The 18,055-nt window shown below is 48.0% G+C and overlaps 1 protein-coding gene across 5 annotated transcripts in view; it reads left to right on the top strand.

The window, feature by feature from the left end:
• Positions 1 to 18,055, top strand: part of ofd1 (OFD1 centriole and centriolar satellite protein) — a 180,605-nt gene that overhangs the window by 125,023 nt on the left and 37,527 nt on the right. For all 5 annotated transcript variants that reach the window (XM_038802471.1, XM_038802467.1, XM_038802470.1 and 2 more), the window contains exon 19: positions 5,990 to 6,106. In XM_038802471.1, the coding sequence (XP_038658399.1) occupies positions 5,990 to 6,106 (117 nt within the window). The remainder of the gene's footprint in view (positions 1 to 5,989; positions 6,107 to 18,055) is intronic.

Genomic DNA, 18,055 nt, shown 5'->3' on the forward strand with positions numbered 1-18,055 from the left:
TTTCAACCACAGTAGGCATCACTCCCACCTGCAATCCCGCTATTTCACTGGGCTAAATCGCTGGCTTTTAAAGCAGACCAAGGCAGGCCAACAGCACGGTTCAATTCCCGTACCAGCCTCCCCGAACAGGTGCCGGAATGTGGCGACTAGGTGCTTTTCACAGTAACTTCATTGAAGCCTACTCGTGACAATAAGCGATTTTCATTTTTCATTTTCATATATCATTACCCAAGATAAACTGTATTCCTGGACAAGATAGTTTCTCTATTACTCCTTCTACCACTTCACCACTCTTCACTGGACTTTCCAACCTTACCTTATATAATGGAACACTACTCCTCTCACCCTGAATTCCACATATTACCACCTTTTCTGGCAATATTCTTCCCAAACTACGTAAATCCTTATCTCTTATCATTAAAGATTGACTAGCTCCCATATCTCTTAAAATTGTGACTTCTTTACCTGCTCCTCCTGATACACATGAGTAAACTTTACCAACACAAGTAAATTCTTTAAAGACATCTGGTACCTTCTCATCAATCACCTCTTGATCAGGCTGTACAATCTTTTGCACCTCCTTCACTTGACTTGGGCTTTCCTTTACCACTTTAACAAATCCCACTCTCTTATCCTGTTTTACCACATCAGCCTTCCCAGTGCTTGCCTTCAACCACCAACAGTATGACTTTACATGGCCTAGTTTATTACAGTGAAAACATTTGAAACTTTTCATTTCTTTTCCACTGTCCTGGATTTCATTTTTAGTCTGAGGTACACTCTCCTTATTATCTCCCATCAGACCACCTTTACCACTTTATTTCTCATGTCCCCAGTTTCTATCCCTCACAGGCTGAAACTGATTTTGGAAACCAAGCTTTGATTTATGAACTAATTCATAATCATCTGCCATTTCTGCTGCTAATCTCGCAGTTTTAACCCTCTGCTCTTCCACATGAGTTCTCACCACATCAGGAACGGCTCCAAAAGTATAATTTCATACGTTTGGTCTATTTTCAAAGCCCTTATCCACCTATCAAAATTACTCTGTTTGATCTTTTCAAATTCCATGTATGTTTGACCAAATTCTTTCCTTAAATTTCTAAACCTTTGTAGGCTTCAGGCACTAGTTCATATGCACCTAAGATGGATTTTTTCACCTCCTGCTATGTCTCCGATACCTCCACATGAAGTGATGCCAGCACTTCATTAGGCCTACCTAACAGCTTTGTTTCAATCAGTAATTTCCACATGTCCTGTGGCCATTTCAATTGTTTCGCAATCTTCTCCAATGAAATGAAAAAGGCTTAATTATAGAATTTACAGTACAGAAGGAGGTCATTTGGCCCATTGAGTCTGCACCAGCCCTTGGAAAGAGCACCCTACCCAAGCTGAGCCACCACCATAATTACCTAATCTTTTCGCATTTTGTCAGGTAATGTTAACTGCAATGTTTTTGCCAAATCTAACAGTCTGTTTTTTGTCTCTGTCCGTAAGGTGTTGCGTGTGACCGTCTCCACCCCCAAAAACTTCAGAGCCTCTGAAAGAGCCATTGTCCACAACACACTCCCTCCCTAAACTGAAATACCACACCTGAAAAGCAACCACAGTATGCTCACCCCTCACTGTGTTTAAGTTCACTAAGCCGATCCAATAGATAGACTTTTATCCCCTCGAACCCCCAATGTGTTATGGGCCAGTGTTTAGAGAACCCCAAAGTGTATCATGGAGTTCACCTGACCCACGACTTTTACTAGATTGTGGTATGGGGAGCACACGGCCAGTGAGTTTAACTTCGGTAATAGGGAAGATGCTGGAATCTATCATCAAGGAAGAAATTGCGAGGCAACTGGATAGAAATTGTCCCATTGGGCAGACGCAGCATGGGTTCGTAAAAGGCAGGTCATGCCTAACTAATTTAGTGGAATTTTTTGAGGACATTACCAGTGCAGTAGATAACGGGGAGCCGATGGATGTGGTATATCTGGATTTCCAGAAAGCCTTTGACAAGGTGCCACACAAAAGGTTGCTGCATAAGATAAAGATGCATGGCATTAAGGGTAAAGTAGTAGCATGGATAGAGGATTGGTTAATTAATAGAAAGCAAAGAGTTGGGATAAATGGGTGTTTCTCTGGTTGACAATCAGTAGCTAGTGGTGTCCCTCAGGGATCCGTGTTGGGCCCACAATTGTTCACAATTTACATTGATGATTTGGAGTTGGGGACCAAGGGCAATGTGTCCAAGTTTGCAGATGACACTAAGATGAGTGGTAAAGCGAAAAGTGCAGAGGATACTGGAAGTCTGCAGAGGGATTTGGATAGGTTAAGTGAATGGGCTCGGGTCTGGCAGATGGAATACAATGTTGACAAATGTGAGGTTATCCATTTTGGTAGGAATAACAGCAAACGGGATTATTATTTAAACGATAAAATATTAAAGCATGCCGCTGTTCAGAGAGACTTGGGTGTGCTAGTGCATGAGTCACAGAAGGTTGGTTTACAAGTGCAACAGGTGATTAAGAAGGCAAATGGAATTTTGTCCTTCATTGCTAGAGGGATGGAGTTTAAGACTAGGGAGGTTATGTTGCAATTGTATAAGGTGTTGGTGCGGCCACACCTGGAGTATTGTGTTCAGTTTTGGTCTCCTTACTTGAGAAAGGACGTACTGGCGCTGGAGGGTGTGCAGAGGAGATTCACTAGGTTAATCCCAGAGCTGAAGGGGTTGGATTATGAGGAGAGGTTGAGTAGACTGGGACTGTACTCGTTGGAATATAGAAGGATGAGGGGGGATCTTATAGAAACATTTAAAATTATGAAGGGAATAGATAGGATAGATGCGGGCAGGTTGTTTCCACTGGCGGGTGACAGCAGAACTAGGGGACATAGCCTCAAAATAAGGGGAAGTAGATTTAGGACTGAGTTTAGGAGGAACTTCTTCACCCAAAGGGTTGTGAATCTATGGAATTCCTTGCCCAGTGAAGCAGTTGAGGCTCCTTCATTACATGTTTTTAAGGTAAAGATAGATAGTTTTTTGAAGAATTAAGGGTTATGGTGTTCGGGCCGGAAAGTGGAGCTGAGTCCACAAAAGATCAGCCATGATCTAATTGAATGGCGGAGCAGGCTCGAGGGGCCAGATGGCCTACTCCTGCTCCTAGTTCTTATGTTCTTATACAGGTGTGGTACAGCAGAGATCGAAAAATATTTTTTCAAGCTAAACGATGTTTATTCTATGAACTCAAGTTAACCTTTTTAAAACATATAGTGAACATCTTAGCAACCATCAATTCAAATACAACCCCCAAAGAATACAACACTAATCCTTAAACTTTGGTTTTAACATCCATAAGACATACAAAAAAAACCTTTTAACAGAAGCACATAAGGTTTAAATTCACGACTGAGAACAGTTATCACTCTGAATTCACCAAATGATCAAGAGATAGTCTTTACATGGCAGAGAGAACAACATTACACCTTCTGTGGCTGGCTGCAGCTCCCACACTAAAACAAAACTAAAAAACACAGACACACCCAAGCTTTTCTCAAAGTGAAACTAAAAACTGACAGACAGCCCAGCTCCACCCACACTCTGACATCATTGCAGTAGTAAACACCCATTTCTTAAAGGTACACGCACTACAGTTATTCTATAAAATACACTCATTTCTTAAAGGTACTCTCACTTGACATTACCAACTATTGCATTACCTTGTTCACCCACTTCATTTTCTTTAAGTAGATCCAGTATGCCTCTATCCTTGTTAGAAGTGAAAACAAACTGATCCTGAAATCGGGAACATGTGTGTGGGGAGTATGAATTCACTTGTCTTTGCAATATATATTTGAGTGCTGTCATGTGAGAGTACCTTTAAGAAATTAGTGTTTAAGAAATGTACCTTTAAGAAATAGATGTTTATCAGTGATGTCAGAGACTGGGTGGAGCTGGGCTGTCTGTCAGCCTTTTACTTTAGTTTTAGGTTGTTTGCTGCATGTTGTGTTTTAGTTTCATTTTCAGAGCTGGATAGCTGCAGTCACAGCCAGAAGGGATATTAGTCTCTCTGTAATCTAAAAACTGTAAATCAACTCTTTGGTGATTTAAAACTAATAACTGCTCTCAATAGTGACTTTAACCTAATGTGCTTCTGTTAAAGGTTTTGTTTTTAAGTCTGATGGATGTTTAATGGAAAGCTTAAAGGATTACTTAATGTTGTAGTCTTTGGGGGTTGTATTTGAATTGATGGTTGCTAAGATGTTTACTGGATGTTTTAAAAAGGTTAACTAGAGTTCATAGAATAAATATTGTTTTGCTTTAAAAAATACTTGTCCATTTCTGCTGTACCACACCTGTAGAGTGGGCCGTGTGCTCCCCATACCACAATCTAATAAAAGGTGTGGCTCAGGTGAACTCCATGATACACTTTGTGGTTCTCTAAACCCTGGCCCATAACAGTGCTTTGAGAGCCAATGTGCTGGATCAAGCCTTTGAATTTGTCATCAGTCAAAGTTAGAAAATCTAAGTTTACTGCTAGTTTGGAACTAAAAAAATGGATCATTAGCAAGAATTCAACTGCAAATTTTGAATCCTTGTCCACGCTTGACTTTCTTAGAGTTTCAGTTACGCTCGGAGTAAGTAAATATTAGAATGAAAATTCCATAACAGTGCCGGTTATAACGTATTTATACATGAGTAATGACAGATGTAAAGTATAAAGAAAATGATCAGATATTTTTGTCTTGTTTTTTAATAAAAAAGATATTCTGCCCTTTCCCTACATCCCCTTTTTAACTCCCTAAATGCTGCATCCTACCCTCAAGCATCTTGCATTAACAAGAAAAAGAAAATGGTATGGATTAGTGATTGTTCCATAGCTGTCTCTGTTGCTCAGTAGTAACTTGACATAAACTGCTCCTGCTCGTTTTTGCTCCACTTGAGATAGCAAGTTACAGAGCTCATTTTCTCATCTCTCAGCTCACAAGAATTGACAGTACTACCTCAACGAAGGCTTGAGGGACTGAATGGCTGAGGTTCAATCTTGCAGTCCCCTGACAATCTCACCATTGTCACTGAGACTACAGGAGTAACTGCTTTGTATATTTGTAATGTTAAAGGAATACTAAATACAAACCGATGTGCCACTGTTGAAATGAAACGGCAGACTTTGGACAGTAATTAAAAGGGAAATACATTGCTTCAAAGGCTACAAATTTAAAGGTGACGCACCTGTTAAAAGCTGTGCTCCGAAAGCTAGTGACTCCAAACAAACCTGTTGGACTTTAACCTGGTGTTGTAAGACGTCTTACACTGCCTACCTCAGTCCAACGCTGGCATCTCCACATCATTACGTCAGCATGGTAGCACAATGGTTAGCACAGTTGCTGCACAGCTTCAGGGTCCCAGGTTTGATTCCCAGCTTGAGCCACTGTCTGTGCGGAGTCTGCACGTTCTCCCTGTTTCTGCGTAGGTTTCCTCTGGGTGCTCCCGTTTCCTCCCCCAGTCCAAAGATGTGCACTTTAGGTGGATTGGCCATGATAAAATTGCCCTTAGTGTCCAAAAACAAAGGTTGGGTTGGGTGGGGTTACGGGGATAGGGTGGAGGCGTGGGCTTAAGTGGGGTGCTCTTTCCAAGAGCCGGTGGAGACTCGATGGGCCGAGTTGCCTCCTTCTGCACTGTAAATTCTATGATGATTACAAATTTAAATGTTCACTGATAGTTCTGTTGGTGCTCAGACTACAAAGAATAAAATGCATTTTCCAGTTTCCCAGGCGGTTAAAATTTTTGAGAGCAGTTTTCAGAACAGAGATGTATTGAGGGTTAACATGCAAATCTTGTTTGAGAGAGCAATGGGAGATGGAGTTTTTAATGAGTAAGTGAAGAATCTGGTCAGAAAAGGTAATGATTTGTTGATATTTCGAGAGCTCTACTTTTACTGGCTCGCCATCCATTTCATTGTTGGAATCAAACAAAAGATCCATTGTCTGTTTCTTGCAGTGCGAGAAGGCATTCCAACACTTGACAAGAATTTGTCCCAGTACTGGGAGGAAAATGTGAATAGAGGATCTGTTACTTCACTAGACCAAGAAGTCAATTTATCCCCGCCAGATACATGTGAGTTTGCTATCGTCATGTGATATGCCGCATGAGAGTGTAGGCTGTTGTATTGACCTTTGAGAAATTGTTAGAAAATTACTTTTCTTTTCAAAATATTGAACTTTGGAGTTTGTGTTTGCAAGAATTTTGTTAGTACTCAAACGTACTTGGGATGGTATAATTAAATTTGTAAATTTGTTATAAAGGGTGATGAATGCTGTTGATTCTTGTCTGTTCAGCTTTATGTGCTAGTTGAATTATTTACTTCACTTTGGGAGAAATCGTCTAAAAATATTAGTGAATTCAGTACTCAACCTGCAGTAGCAAAATGGTTACAGGAGATCTGAAAATTTGGTGAGCATATCTTGGGTAGATTTCACGTTGAAATCCTTCTTACTAACTTTCTAGCACCAGACCAGACATAATTTACCCTGCATATTAGCCTGATTTGTTTGTTTTGCTTTCAAAATCTATTTTGAATAGACACAATCAAAACACTGTGCAATTTAATTCTTGAAGTGGAATGTGCTTTGATTTTTTTTTGTTCAGTGTTTCAGTAATCTTTTAATCCCATTTTTACCAATTTTATTTTTCAATGTTCGACATTTTAATTATTATTTAACTTTTAGGAGTCAAATTCTATTTTCGCACTGTGGTAAGCTTGCTTTTAAATTTTTCAAAAAACAATTATTGCCCAATAGGTTCCCTTAAGAGTGTGAAAAGGAATTCTTTCAATGCCAACTTTCAACAAATTAAAGGTGCCACAAGCTGTAGAATTTCTTGACCGATAGCAAGTGAAGATAAATTTAATGATGCCATTGGTTTGTATTTTATGGTCGAGGTGAAAAAGATGAAAGAAGGTATGCGAGGAAGATCAATGGGCTCCTGAGCCACACTGTCCATAGTTACCATTTTGTCACCAATCAGCTCTGAAGGCCTTCAGCTACCTAATGATAACTAAGCACAGCAGCCTCCATATGCTGTCAATTAGCAGGATGTTAGTTGCAAGGCTGAGCCATCAATTACAAGTCAACCCTCCACTCCGACTAGGTCCCTGGTCTACCACTGGGAGTCCACCTCTGTCCCTTACCGGACTTTTAGCCTACAGTGAGGAGACCACATGCTGACTGGTACATTCCAGTCAGTGTCAGCGGAGTGACCTTAATAGACCCTTTACAAAGAACAAAGGTGATCTAATTAATTGCCAGCGGCGCAGCAATCTCCTCCCTCGCTTCCCGTAGTAACCTCGGGTATATCTAGTCGTCTCCTGAATATATATTCAATGTTTTAGCATCAACTACTTCCTGTGGTAATGAATTCCACAGGCTCAACACTCTGGGTGAAGAAATGGCTCCTTATATCTGTCCTAAATGGTTTACCCTGAATCCTCAGACTGTGACCCCTGGTTCTGGACACACCCATCATTGGTAGCATCTTCCCTGCATCAACCGTGTCTAGTCCCGTTAAAATTTTATGTCTCTATGAGTTCCCTGATTCTTCTGAACTCCAGCGAGAACAATCCCAGCCTACTCAATCTCTCCTCGTATGACAGTCCTGCCATCCCTGGAATCAGTCTGATAAAATCTTCACTGCACTCCCTTGAGAGCAAGAACATCCTTCCTCGGAGAAGGAGACCAAAACTGCACACAATACTCCAGGTGTGGCCTCACCAAGGCCCTGTATAATTGCAGCAACACATCCCAACTTCTATACTCTAAACCTCTCGCAATGAAGGCCAACATACCATTAGCCTTCTTTACCGCCTGCTACGCCTGCATGCTTACCTTCAACGACTGGTGCACAAGGTCCTGCTGCACACTCCCCTCTCCCAATTTACAACCATTCAGGTAGTAATCTGCCTTCCTGTTTTTGCTTCCAAAGTGAAAAATCTCACACTTATCTAAATTATACTGCATCTGCCATTGATTTTGCCCACTCGCCCAACCTGTCCAGATCATAGGGGCTGTTTAGCTCACTGGGCTAAATCGCTGGCTTTGAAAGCAGACCAAGGTAAGCCAGCAGCACGGTTCGATTCCCGTAACAGCCTCCCCGAACAGGCGCCGGAATGTGGCGACTAGGGGCTTTTCACAGTAACTTCATTTGAAGCCTACTTGTGACAATAAGTGATTTTCATTTCATTTCATTTCATTTCATGCTGTAGGATCCCTGCATCTACTTCACCGTTCACCCTCCCACCTAACTTGGTGTCGTCTGCAAACTTTTGAGATGTTACGTTTTGTTCCCCCCAAATCATTAATATATATTGTGAATAGCTGGCTCGCCAGCCGATTCGCCAGGGCAGCTCTCGCCAGCCCATCGTTAAGGCGAAGCAGCACGTAAACAGCACTTGCACAGCCAATCAAACTCAGCTTGCAGCCATGACGCCGAGAAGACTGGCCCCAAGATGCGGATCTGGCGAGGCTCTTCATAATAATAATAATATTTATTGTCATAAGTAGGCTTACATTAACACTGCAATTAAGTTACTATGAAGAGCCCCTAGTCGCTACATTCCAGCGCCTGTTCAGGTACACAGAGGGAGAATTCAGAATGTCCAAATTAGCTAACAGCATGTCTTTCGGGACTTGTGGGAGGAAACCGGAGCACCCGGAGGAAACCATGCAGACATGGAGAGAACGTGCAGACTCCGCAGACAGTGACCCAAGCCAGGAATCGAACCTGGGACCTTCCAGCAGTGAAGTAACAGTGCTACCCACAGTGCTACCGTGATGCAGTTGAAGCCAGGCGGAATGCCCTGTTCCACCAAGGGTCCCAGAGGGTGAGCCAAAGGACAGTCAGTGCCACCTGAGACGCGGTGGCTGCGGCTGTAAGCTTGAGGAGCGTGACCAGGAGGACCCGAGTTCCAGTGGTGTGTGAAGGTCAATGACCAATGACCTACAGCAGGCAGCACGGGTGAGTTGACCCCCCCCCCCTCCTCGAGACCTTTCCGGCCCCATGTGAGCATTGACCCCCAACCCTCCCTTCACACACGCCCCTCCCACCACTGTAAACCACGCGTGTGGCTAACGATGTGTCTCTGCAGGAGAGGTTCTCCCAGAATCGCCAGGAGAGGACCCAGATTGTCGGAGGCATGCCAGACTTAAGAATCCTCACCATCTTCGAGGAATGGGCCCTAGAAGAAATGGTGGGGTGGCCAAGGACCGAGCGGTCACCAACACGGAGGTTGGCGGAAGCCACAGAGTTGAAGATGCACTGGGCCCCACCTGGAGGACCTTTCAAACGCGAGTTGCTGTTGCCTTACTGACTGATCCATTCCTCCACAAGTCCATTCTCTGGCAGATCCTCTAGCCAACGGCGCTGATCCATCTTGGATGGCCCCCTCTTCAGCCTCCCAGGAGAACACTTTGGAGTAGAGCTCCGAGTAAGACTCGATCGATGCGTCACAGCTGTCATCTCCACCCTCCGCCAGCGCAGATACATGCACCTCGGTGGGAAACATTTGTCAGGTTTCTTGGGGCACAGTCTGGTGAGCACCACACAGCTGCTGAACCCCCAGGCAAGATAGCAGTCGGAGGTCTGCTAGATCCCAAGACCAGCTGAGTCCCAGTGAGATGCTGAGCCTCTGGTACAGGATTACCTGGAGCTTATGCAGACGATAGTGTGCGGCTGGTACTTTCAGAGAGAGATGTCGGTGACACTCCAGCAGGTCCATAGCCGATTGGAGCAGTCCCAGAGGCTATGGGCACAGATGTCGCTGGTAATGCGTGGCACTGAGGCCAACACTGCTGGGGTGACGACCGCAGTGGAGAGTCTGGTGCACGACGTCAGCACCATTAGTGAAGGTGTCCAAGGCGTCGTACAGTCGGTGACGGCCATGGCTAAGGGCCTCAACAGAATGTCTGACTCGCTGGTAAATGTGACCCAGTACATGGGGCCTCACGGTAGCATGGTGGTTAGCATCAATGCTTCACAGCTCCAGGGTCCCAGGTTCGATTCCCGGCTGGGTCACTGTCTGTTTGGAGTCTGCACGTCCTCCCCGTGTGTGCGTGGGTTTCTCCGGGTGCTCCGGTTTCCTCCCACAGTCCAAAGATGTGCGGGTTAGGTGGATTGGCCATGCTAAATTGCCCGTAGTGTAAGGTTAATGGGGGGGATTGTTGGGTTACGGGTATACGGGTTACGTGGGTTTAAGTAGGGTGATCATTGCTCGGCACAACATCGAGGGCCGAAGGGCCTGTTCTGTGCTGTACTGTTCTATCTACCAGGCTGACCCGCTTTCGGATGGGAATGGCCAAGGCGCTGCGGAGCTTATCCTAATTTCAGGTGGGCATTGGCGAGGTGCTGCAGTGCATGTCCCAGTCGCTGAGGAGCATTGGCAAGACCATCGATGATGCAGAGGCAGCCGTGGCTCGCACCAGCTGCCCCTCTGTTCCGGGGTGAACCCCGGGGTCCTATGGGCACCGAGAGGATGAGGGAGCGTAGGGTGCGAACCTGGATCTGACCTATGGAGTGGGGATGGTGACCACCAGCTCCCCTGAGTTCCACCCCTCTGATGAAGCCACGTCTCGAGGTCAGCACATCGGATAGGGTGGCATGGCTGCGCATGTGCCATCGACAAGTACGCCAGGGCCCTCCGGCCCCAGAGCTCAGATGTGCATCCTGTGGAGAAACCTAGACATAGCGGTAGAGCTAGGAATGTGAAGCATGTTGAGGATCACTGAATGCACCGAGGGAGGGCGGAGAGGGTGCTGGTGGTGGGGAGAGTGGGGTGTCACCAACGGGAGGGGGGAATTGTATGACATCTGTGACACATTAAAAACCGTCGAGCACAAGTATGACGCCTGTCACTTTCTTCCGCAGTGCAGGCCGACCTTCAAACTCTTGGCCCATCTCTCCAGGCATCTCCCCCTCCCCGCAGCATTTGACCATCCTCTGGCCTTCAACATGTCCCCGGAGCTGTGTCCCATCCCCTGGGCATTCAGATGTTGGCTGCTGTGTGTGTGGTGTTGCCTTCATTATCTAGCATTCCAATCACACCTTGATACATATCCATGTATCAAGGTGTGATTGGAATGCTAGATAATGACTCCCACATGCTACGTGGCCCTCCCATCCACGGGAATTTACTTGCCATCTGTGTGGTGCTCAGCTAACCATGATTGCCAATTCCCTATTAGCAATAGCCTTCAGCTGCATGGCCAGAGGCCTCAGCAGTCGGTGGGGGTTATGTCGGAGGGGCAGCTGGGCAGGGAAAAGGGTTGCCCCCGGAACAGGTACACACGATCCAGGGGTTGGCATGCTGGTGCCGCATGCGATTGCCCAAAGCGCATCCTCCCCCCTGCGCCCCCGGACTCTCTGCCTGTGAGCAAAGATGGCTACTCGTGTCCTTGGCTCCCTGCAGAAGCCGTTCCCCCCCCCAGGTTCACGTTTTTCAAAACGAGTACTAATCGGCGCCAGCGTGACCACTTGGTGGGGAGGCCGATGAATGACAGAAGGCCGTTGGATGTGGGTTGGCTCCTGTTAATTGTATAGAAATAGGGATTAAGTAGTTATAATTGGTTTCGCGCCACGCTACAGCGCCTATGGGAGCAGGCCGGTTGCATCGCAAACTGTTTGGCGCCTGGCGCGGTTCTCGTTTTTGGCCACTTTCGCAACTGTCGGGCCTTGTTTCGCTCGAACAACTGTCTGTGTGGAGTTTGCACATTCTCCCTGTGTCTGCGTGGGTCTCAGCCACCAACCAAAAAAGATGTGCAGGGTATGTGGAAATAAAAAGAAGTCTACTTGCCAAACTCCCACATGACTATTCTTTTTCTTAAAAATCCTTCCAGCAGCGTGGTCAAATTAGTTATGACACTACGGGCCCGATTCTCTGGCTTTGTTTTTTTTGATAAATAATTTTAGAGGACCCAATTTTTTTTTTCACAATTGAGGAGCAATTTAGCGTGACCAATCCACCTACCCTGCACATCTTTGGGTTGTGGGGGCGAATCCTACGCAAACACGGGTAGAATGTGCAGAAGCCACACGGACAATGAGCCAGAGCCGGGATCGAAACTGGGACTTCGGCGCCGTGAGGCTGCAGGGCTAACCCACTGCACCACTGTGCTGCCCAGAGAACACCATTTCAATATATTGGGGGAGGAGAATAACTTTATAAGGATCATTCACTCCCAGTGAGACGGAGAGGACAGATCCAGAATGAGGCACATCAAAGAGTGTTTGGGAGCTGGGAATTTGAAGCTAGGTGGGAATTTGAGGCTGGGTGGGAGGAGATGCTTTTTATTCCTTGATTTATTCCTCAAATTTCCAGTGAGTGGCCTTGCCCTGCTGCAGGTGACTACAAGGGAGAGGTAATTGGTGAGCAGCAGATAATGCGGGTAAGTCCTTAACTTCTATCGCTTGTAATACTTTCTTGGTTTCTAATCTGTAAGGCTGGTACAAGATCAGGAAAGAAGGACCATTGGGAACTGGATTTAATCTAATATAAATTACTCTCCAAGGTTTAATTTAATTTAAAGAGGTAAACCATGACAGGAGAGTTCAAAGTCTTGGTTTGCTCCATGCGGCAGGCTGAGGACAGTTCTAATTCCCCGGATCAGCATACTAACTGTAGCGCCTGGAAGCTTGGGTTTCAGAGCTGGAGCGGCGGTTGGGGACACTGTGGAGCATCCGCGAGACAGAGTATCGTGTATAGCACAGAGAGAGGTGGTCACACTGCAGGCTGAGACTCCACCAGACAGAGCAAGAGAGGTAGGCAGGTACTGCAAGAATCTCCTGTGGCCATTCCCCTGCAAAACAGATATACCATTTTAAATACTGTTCAGGGGAATGACCTCTCGGGCGAAAGCAGTGGCAGCCAAACTCATTGCACCACAGTTGGTTCTGCTGCAGAGAGGAGGGGTAAAAAGTGTGGGAATACAATAGTAATAGGGGACTCGATTGTAAGGGGAATAAACAGGCGTTTCTGTGGCCACAAACGAGACTCCAGGATGGTATGTTGCCTCCCTGGAGTGGGCACAGGACATTCTGGAGGGGGAGGGTGAACAGCCAGTGGTTGTGGTACACGACGGTACCAACGACATAGATAAAAAAAAGGGATGAGGTCATAAAAGTAGAATACAGGGAGCAAGGAAGAAAGTTAAGAAATTGGACCTCGAAGGTAGTGATTTCAGGATTACTACCAGTGCCATGTGCTAGTCAGAGTAGAAATGACAGGATCTATTGGATGAATACGTGGCTGAAGAGATGGTGTCGGGGGGGGGGGGGGGCGCGTTTCCGATACCTGGGACATTGGGACCGGTTTTGAGGGAGGTGGAACCTGGACAAAGATAGGTAGAGAAACCAAGGACAAAATTCAAACAGGGTTATAGTGACAAATATTGGGAGCAAACCAAACTGTGTTAAAAAGACAAGCTTAAAGGCTTTGTGCCTTAATGCACGGAGCATTTGCAATAAAGTGGATGAACTAATCACACAGATAGATGTAAATGGATACGACATAATTGGGATTACGGAGACATGGCTGCAGGGTGACCCGTGATGGCAACTGAATGCCCCAGGGTATTTAGTATTTAGGAAGGACTGGCAGAAAGGAAAAGGTGGTGGCATGGCATTGCTGGTTAAAGAGGAAGTTAACAGTTTCCGGTGGCGGCAATGCGGAGCTAAGCCGCACGTTCGGAAGTTCCCGCTTTTTTTGGATTTTCGGGCTCTTTTAAGAGCCCCCAACGGCGCTGTTTAGATTTTTCCCCGGGGGGGAAACACAGCCAGTGTGCCCAGCAGCCGGTGGATGGACTATACTCGCAGCGGAGCGGTCCAAAAATCGGTTTTACCTCCGAGAACGGCGAGAGGCAGAAAAGGCAAGATGGCAGCGGGCGGGGAAGCAGCGTGGCAGCTGTGGGCGCGGGAGCAGCAGGAGCTGCTTCAGCGCTCCTTCATGGAGCTCAAAGCCATGATTCTGGAGCCGTTTAAGGCCTCACTGGACAAACTGGTGGCGACGCAGACGGCTCAGGCCGGGGAGATACGGGAGCTGCGGCACAAGGCCTCGGAGAATGAGGATGAGCTTTTGGGCCTGGCAGTGAAAGTGGAGTCGCACGAGGCACTGCACAAGAAATGGCAGGCAAGGATGGAGGAGATGGAGAACCGCACCCGCCGGAAGAATCTACGGATTTTGGGCCTCTCGGAGGGGCTGGAAGGTTCGGATTTGGCAGCCTATGTGGTCCTAATGTTAAACTTGCTGATGGGTGCGGGGTCGTTTTGTGGTCCCCTGGAGCTGGAAGGCGCCCATCGAGTGCTGCAGCGGAAGCCCAGGCCGAACGAACCGCCCAGGGTGGTGCTGGTCCGTTTTCACTGCTTGGTTGACCGGGAGTGCGTGTTGAGGTGGGCGAAGAAGGAGAGGAGCAGCAGGTGGGAGAATACGGACGTTCGGATTTTTCAGGACTGGAGCGCGGAGGTGGCGAGGAGAAGGGCTGGCTTTAATCGAGCGAAGGGAGTGATCCACAGGAAGGGGGTGAAGTTTGGCCTTCTACAGCCGGCTCGCCTCTGGGTCACGTACAAGGACCGCCAGCTCTACTTTGACTCTCCGGAGGAGGCCTGGGCTTTTGTCCAGGCTGAGAACTTGGATTCGGACTGGGGGGCTGGAGGGAAATGTACTTTGCTTGGAGACTTTGTCCTCTTGGGTATCCTTTTGCCCATAGTGGCTGTATTTGCTGATGGTTGTTTCCTGTTTGTTTTTGCCGTTTTTGCTATTTGAGTTATGGTTTTTGGGTTCTTTCGGGGTTTCTTTGGGGCTGTTGCTTATTTATTGTGGTTTTTTTCTTGTTTTTACCACTGGTGGAGTAGTTTGGGGTCCCGATGGGTCATGTGTCTGTCTTTTTCCCATGTGTTGGGTTGAGGGGCGGGGCTCGGGTTGGAAGCCCGGGCTTTCTTCCCGTGCCGGAGGAATTGGGGACGGGGCCGGCGCTGGGAGGGAGGGATTGGCGGCTGTGTTGCATCCGGGTGGGGGGGTCGTGGTTATGGCGGGAGTAGCCGGGGTCAGCAGAAGTCAGCTGGCTCACGGAAGTATAATGTTGGGGGTAATGCAGCTAGGGGGGGCCCTAACTTGGGGTGGGGGGTTTGGGGGGGGGAGGAGGAGAGGGGGGGTGCCGGGTTGTTGCTGCAGGGACTGAGGGAATGGATGGTGAAGGGGGGGTTAGGAGGGGAGTTTGCCACCGTGGGGAGCGGGCTTGGGGGGTTCCCCGGGCACATGGTGGGTTGAGGAAGGGCTATGGCTGATCGGCGTATAGGGAGGGGGACGGCCCCTCGGGTTCGGTTGGTCACATGGAACGTGAGGGGGCTGAATGGTCCGGTGAAGCGATCCCGGGTCTTGGCTCACTTGAGGGGGCTGGGAGCGGATGTGGCTATGCTCCAGGAGACGCACCTCAGGGTCACGGATCAGGTGAGGCTAAGAAAGAGTTGGGTGGGACAGGTGTTTCACTCGGGGCTTGATGCCAAGAACCGTGGGGTGGCAATTTTGGTGGGTAAGAGCATGTCGTTCGTCGCGTCCAAAGTGGTGGCGGATAGGGCACATCAATATGTGATGGTGAGTGGGAGACTCCAGGGGGAGCGGGTGGTCTTGGTTAATGTTTATGCCCCCAACTGGGATGGTGCGGGCTTCATGCGGCGTATGCTGGGCCTGATCCCGGACCTGGAGACAGGGAGATTGATTCTGGGTGGGGACTTTAACACGGTGCTGGATCCGGCTCTGGACCGCTCGAAGTCTAGGACGGGCAGAAGACCGGCAGCGGTCTCGGTGCTGAGGGGGTTCATGGATCAGATGGGAGGGGTGGACCCTTGGAGGTTTTTGTAATGAGTTCTCCTTTTTCTCCCATGTTCATAAGGCGTACTCCCGGATTGACTTTTTCGTGCTTAGCAGGGCGCTGATCCCGAGAGTGGTGGGGGCGGAGTATTCGGCGATAGCCATTTCTGATCATGCTCCACATTTGGTGGAGCTGGGGGAGGGGCAGGATCAACGCCCGCTGTGGAGGTTGGATGTTGGGTGTTTGGCAGAGGACGAAGTGTGCGGTCGGATCCGTAGTGGTATCGAGGGGTATCAGGAAACCAATGACAACGGGGAGGTGCAGGTTGGGATGGTTTGGGAAGCGCTAAAGGCAGTAGTTAGAGGGGAGCTGATCTCTATTCGGGCGCACAAGGAGAGGGGGGAGAGGGTTGAGAGAGAGAGAGGCTGGTGGAGGAGATGGTCAGGGTGGATAGGAGATATGCAGACACCACGGAGGAGGGACTTCTGAGGGAGCGGCGCCGTCTCCAAGCGGAGTTTGACATTTTAACCACCCGTAAGGCGGAGGCGCAGTGGAGGAGGGCACAGGGGGCGGTGTATGAGTACGGGGAGAAGGCAAGCCGGATGTTGGCTCACCAGCTCCGGAAGCGGGAGGCAGCTAGAGAAATTGGGGGAGCCACGGATGCGGGTGGGAACTTAGTGCGGGGTGGGAAGGACATCAATGGGGTGTTCAGATCCTTCTATGAGGGGCTATATCGGGCGATACCCCCCGGGGAAGCAGGCGGGATGGACCGCTTTTTGGATAAACTGGAGTTCCCAAGAGTAGGGGACGAGCGGGTGGCGGGTTTGGGGGCCCCAATTGTGCTGGAGGAGTTGGTGGAGGCGCTGGGAAGCATGCAGACAGGGAAAGCGCCGGGGCCTGACGGGTTCCCGGTGGAATTTTATAAGAAATTTCCAGATTTGCTGGGCCCGCTGCTGGTGAGGACCCTGAATGAGGCCAGGGAGGGGGGGCCTTTGCCCCCGACGATGTCCAGGGCAATTATCTCTTTGCTCCTGAAGCGGGACAAGGACCCCCTTCAGTGTGGGTCTTATAGGCCGATCTCGCTCCTTAACGTAGATGTTAAGTTGTTGGCAAAGGTGCTGTCCAGGAGGGTGGAGGATGTGGTCCCGACGGTGATGCATGAGGACCAAATTGTCTCATGAGGGAGACAATTGAATGCCAACGTGGGGAGGCTCCTGAATGTTATGATGATGGCGCCGGTGGTTGGGGAGTCAGAAATAGCAGCGTCCATGGATGCGGAGAAAGCTTTTGATAGGGTGGAGTGGAGTTACCTGTGGGAGGTGTTGCAGAGGTTTGGGTTTGATGAGGGGTTCATTAGCTGGGTGAGGTTGCTGTACAGCTCCCCGGTGGCGAGTGTGCTGACGAATGGGAGGAGGTCAGAGGGACGAGGCAGGGGTGCCCCTTGTCTCCCCTGCTCTTCGCGTTGGCAATTGAGCCCCTGGCTATGGCGCTGAGGGACTCAAAGTTCTTTTCTTGTTCTGTTTTAAATTGAGGGGAGAAAATTTGTTATTGTTATTGTTATTAAAAAACTTGAATAAAATTTTTTTTTTTTAAATAGGAAATTAGCACAATAGTGAGAAAGGATATTAGCTCTGACAATGTGGAGCCTATATGGGTAGAGTTGAGAAATACCGAGGGGCAAAAATCACTAGTCGGCAACATAAATAGACCCCCCAAACTGCAGTGGTGATGTTGGGAATGGCATTAGAAAATCAGGAAATTAAAGATGCATGTGATAAGGGAATATTTGTGATCATGGGTGATTTTAATCTGCACATAGATTGGGCAAATCAAATTAGCCATAGTAACGTAGAGGAGGAATTCCTGGAGTGTATACGGGATGGTTTTCTTGACAAATGTGGAAGGACCAACTAGAGAGCAGGCCATCTTAGGCTGGGTATTGTGTAATGAGAAGAGAATCATTGCCAATCTAGCTGTGCGAGACTCTTTGGGGATGAGCAACCATAACATGTAGAATTTTTTGTCAAAGTGGAGAATGAAGTAGTTGATTCGGAGATTAGGATGCTCAATCTTAATAAAGCAAACTATGAAGATATGAGGCGTGAGTTGGCCTTGGTAGATTGGGGAGAGTTACTTAAAGGGATGACAGTGGATAGGCAATGGCAAACATTCAAGGAATGCATGGAGGAACTGCAACAACTGTTCATTCCTGTCT

The sequence above is a fragment of the Scyliorhinus canicula genome, chromosome 7, assembly GCF_902713615.1.
Source record: "Scyliorhinus canicula chromosome 7, sScyCan1.1, whole genome shotgun sequence".
NCBI classification, from domain to species: Eukaryota; Metazoa; Chordata; class Chondrichthyes; order Carcharhiniformes; family Scyliorhinidae; genus Scyliorhinus; species Scyliorhinus canicula.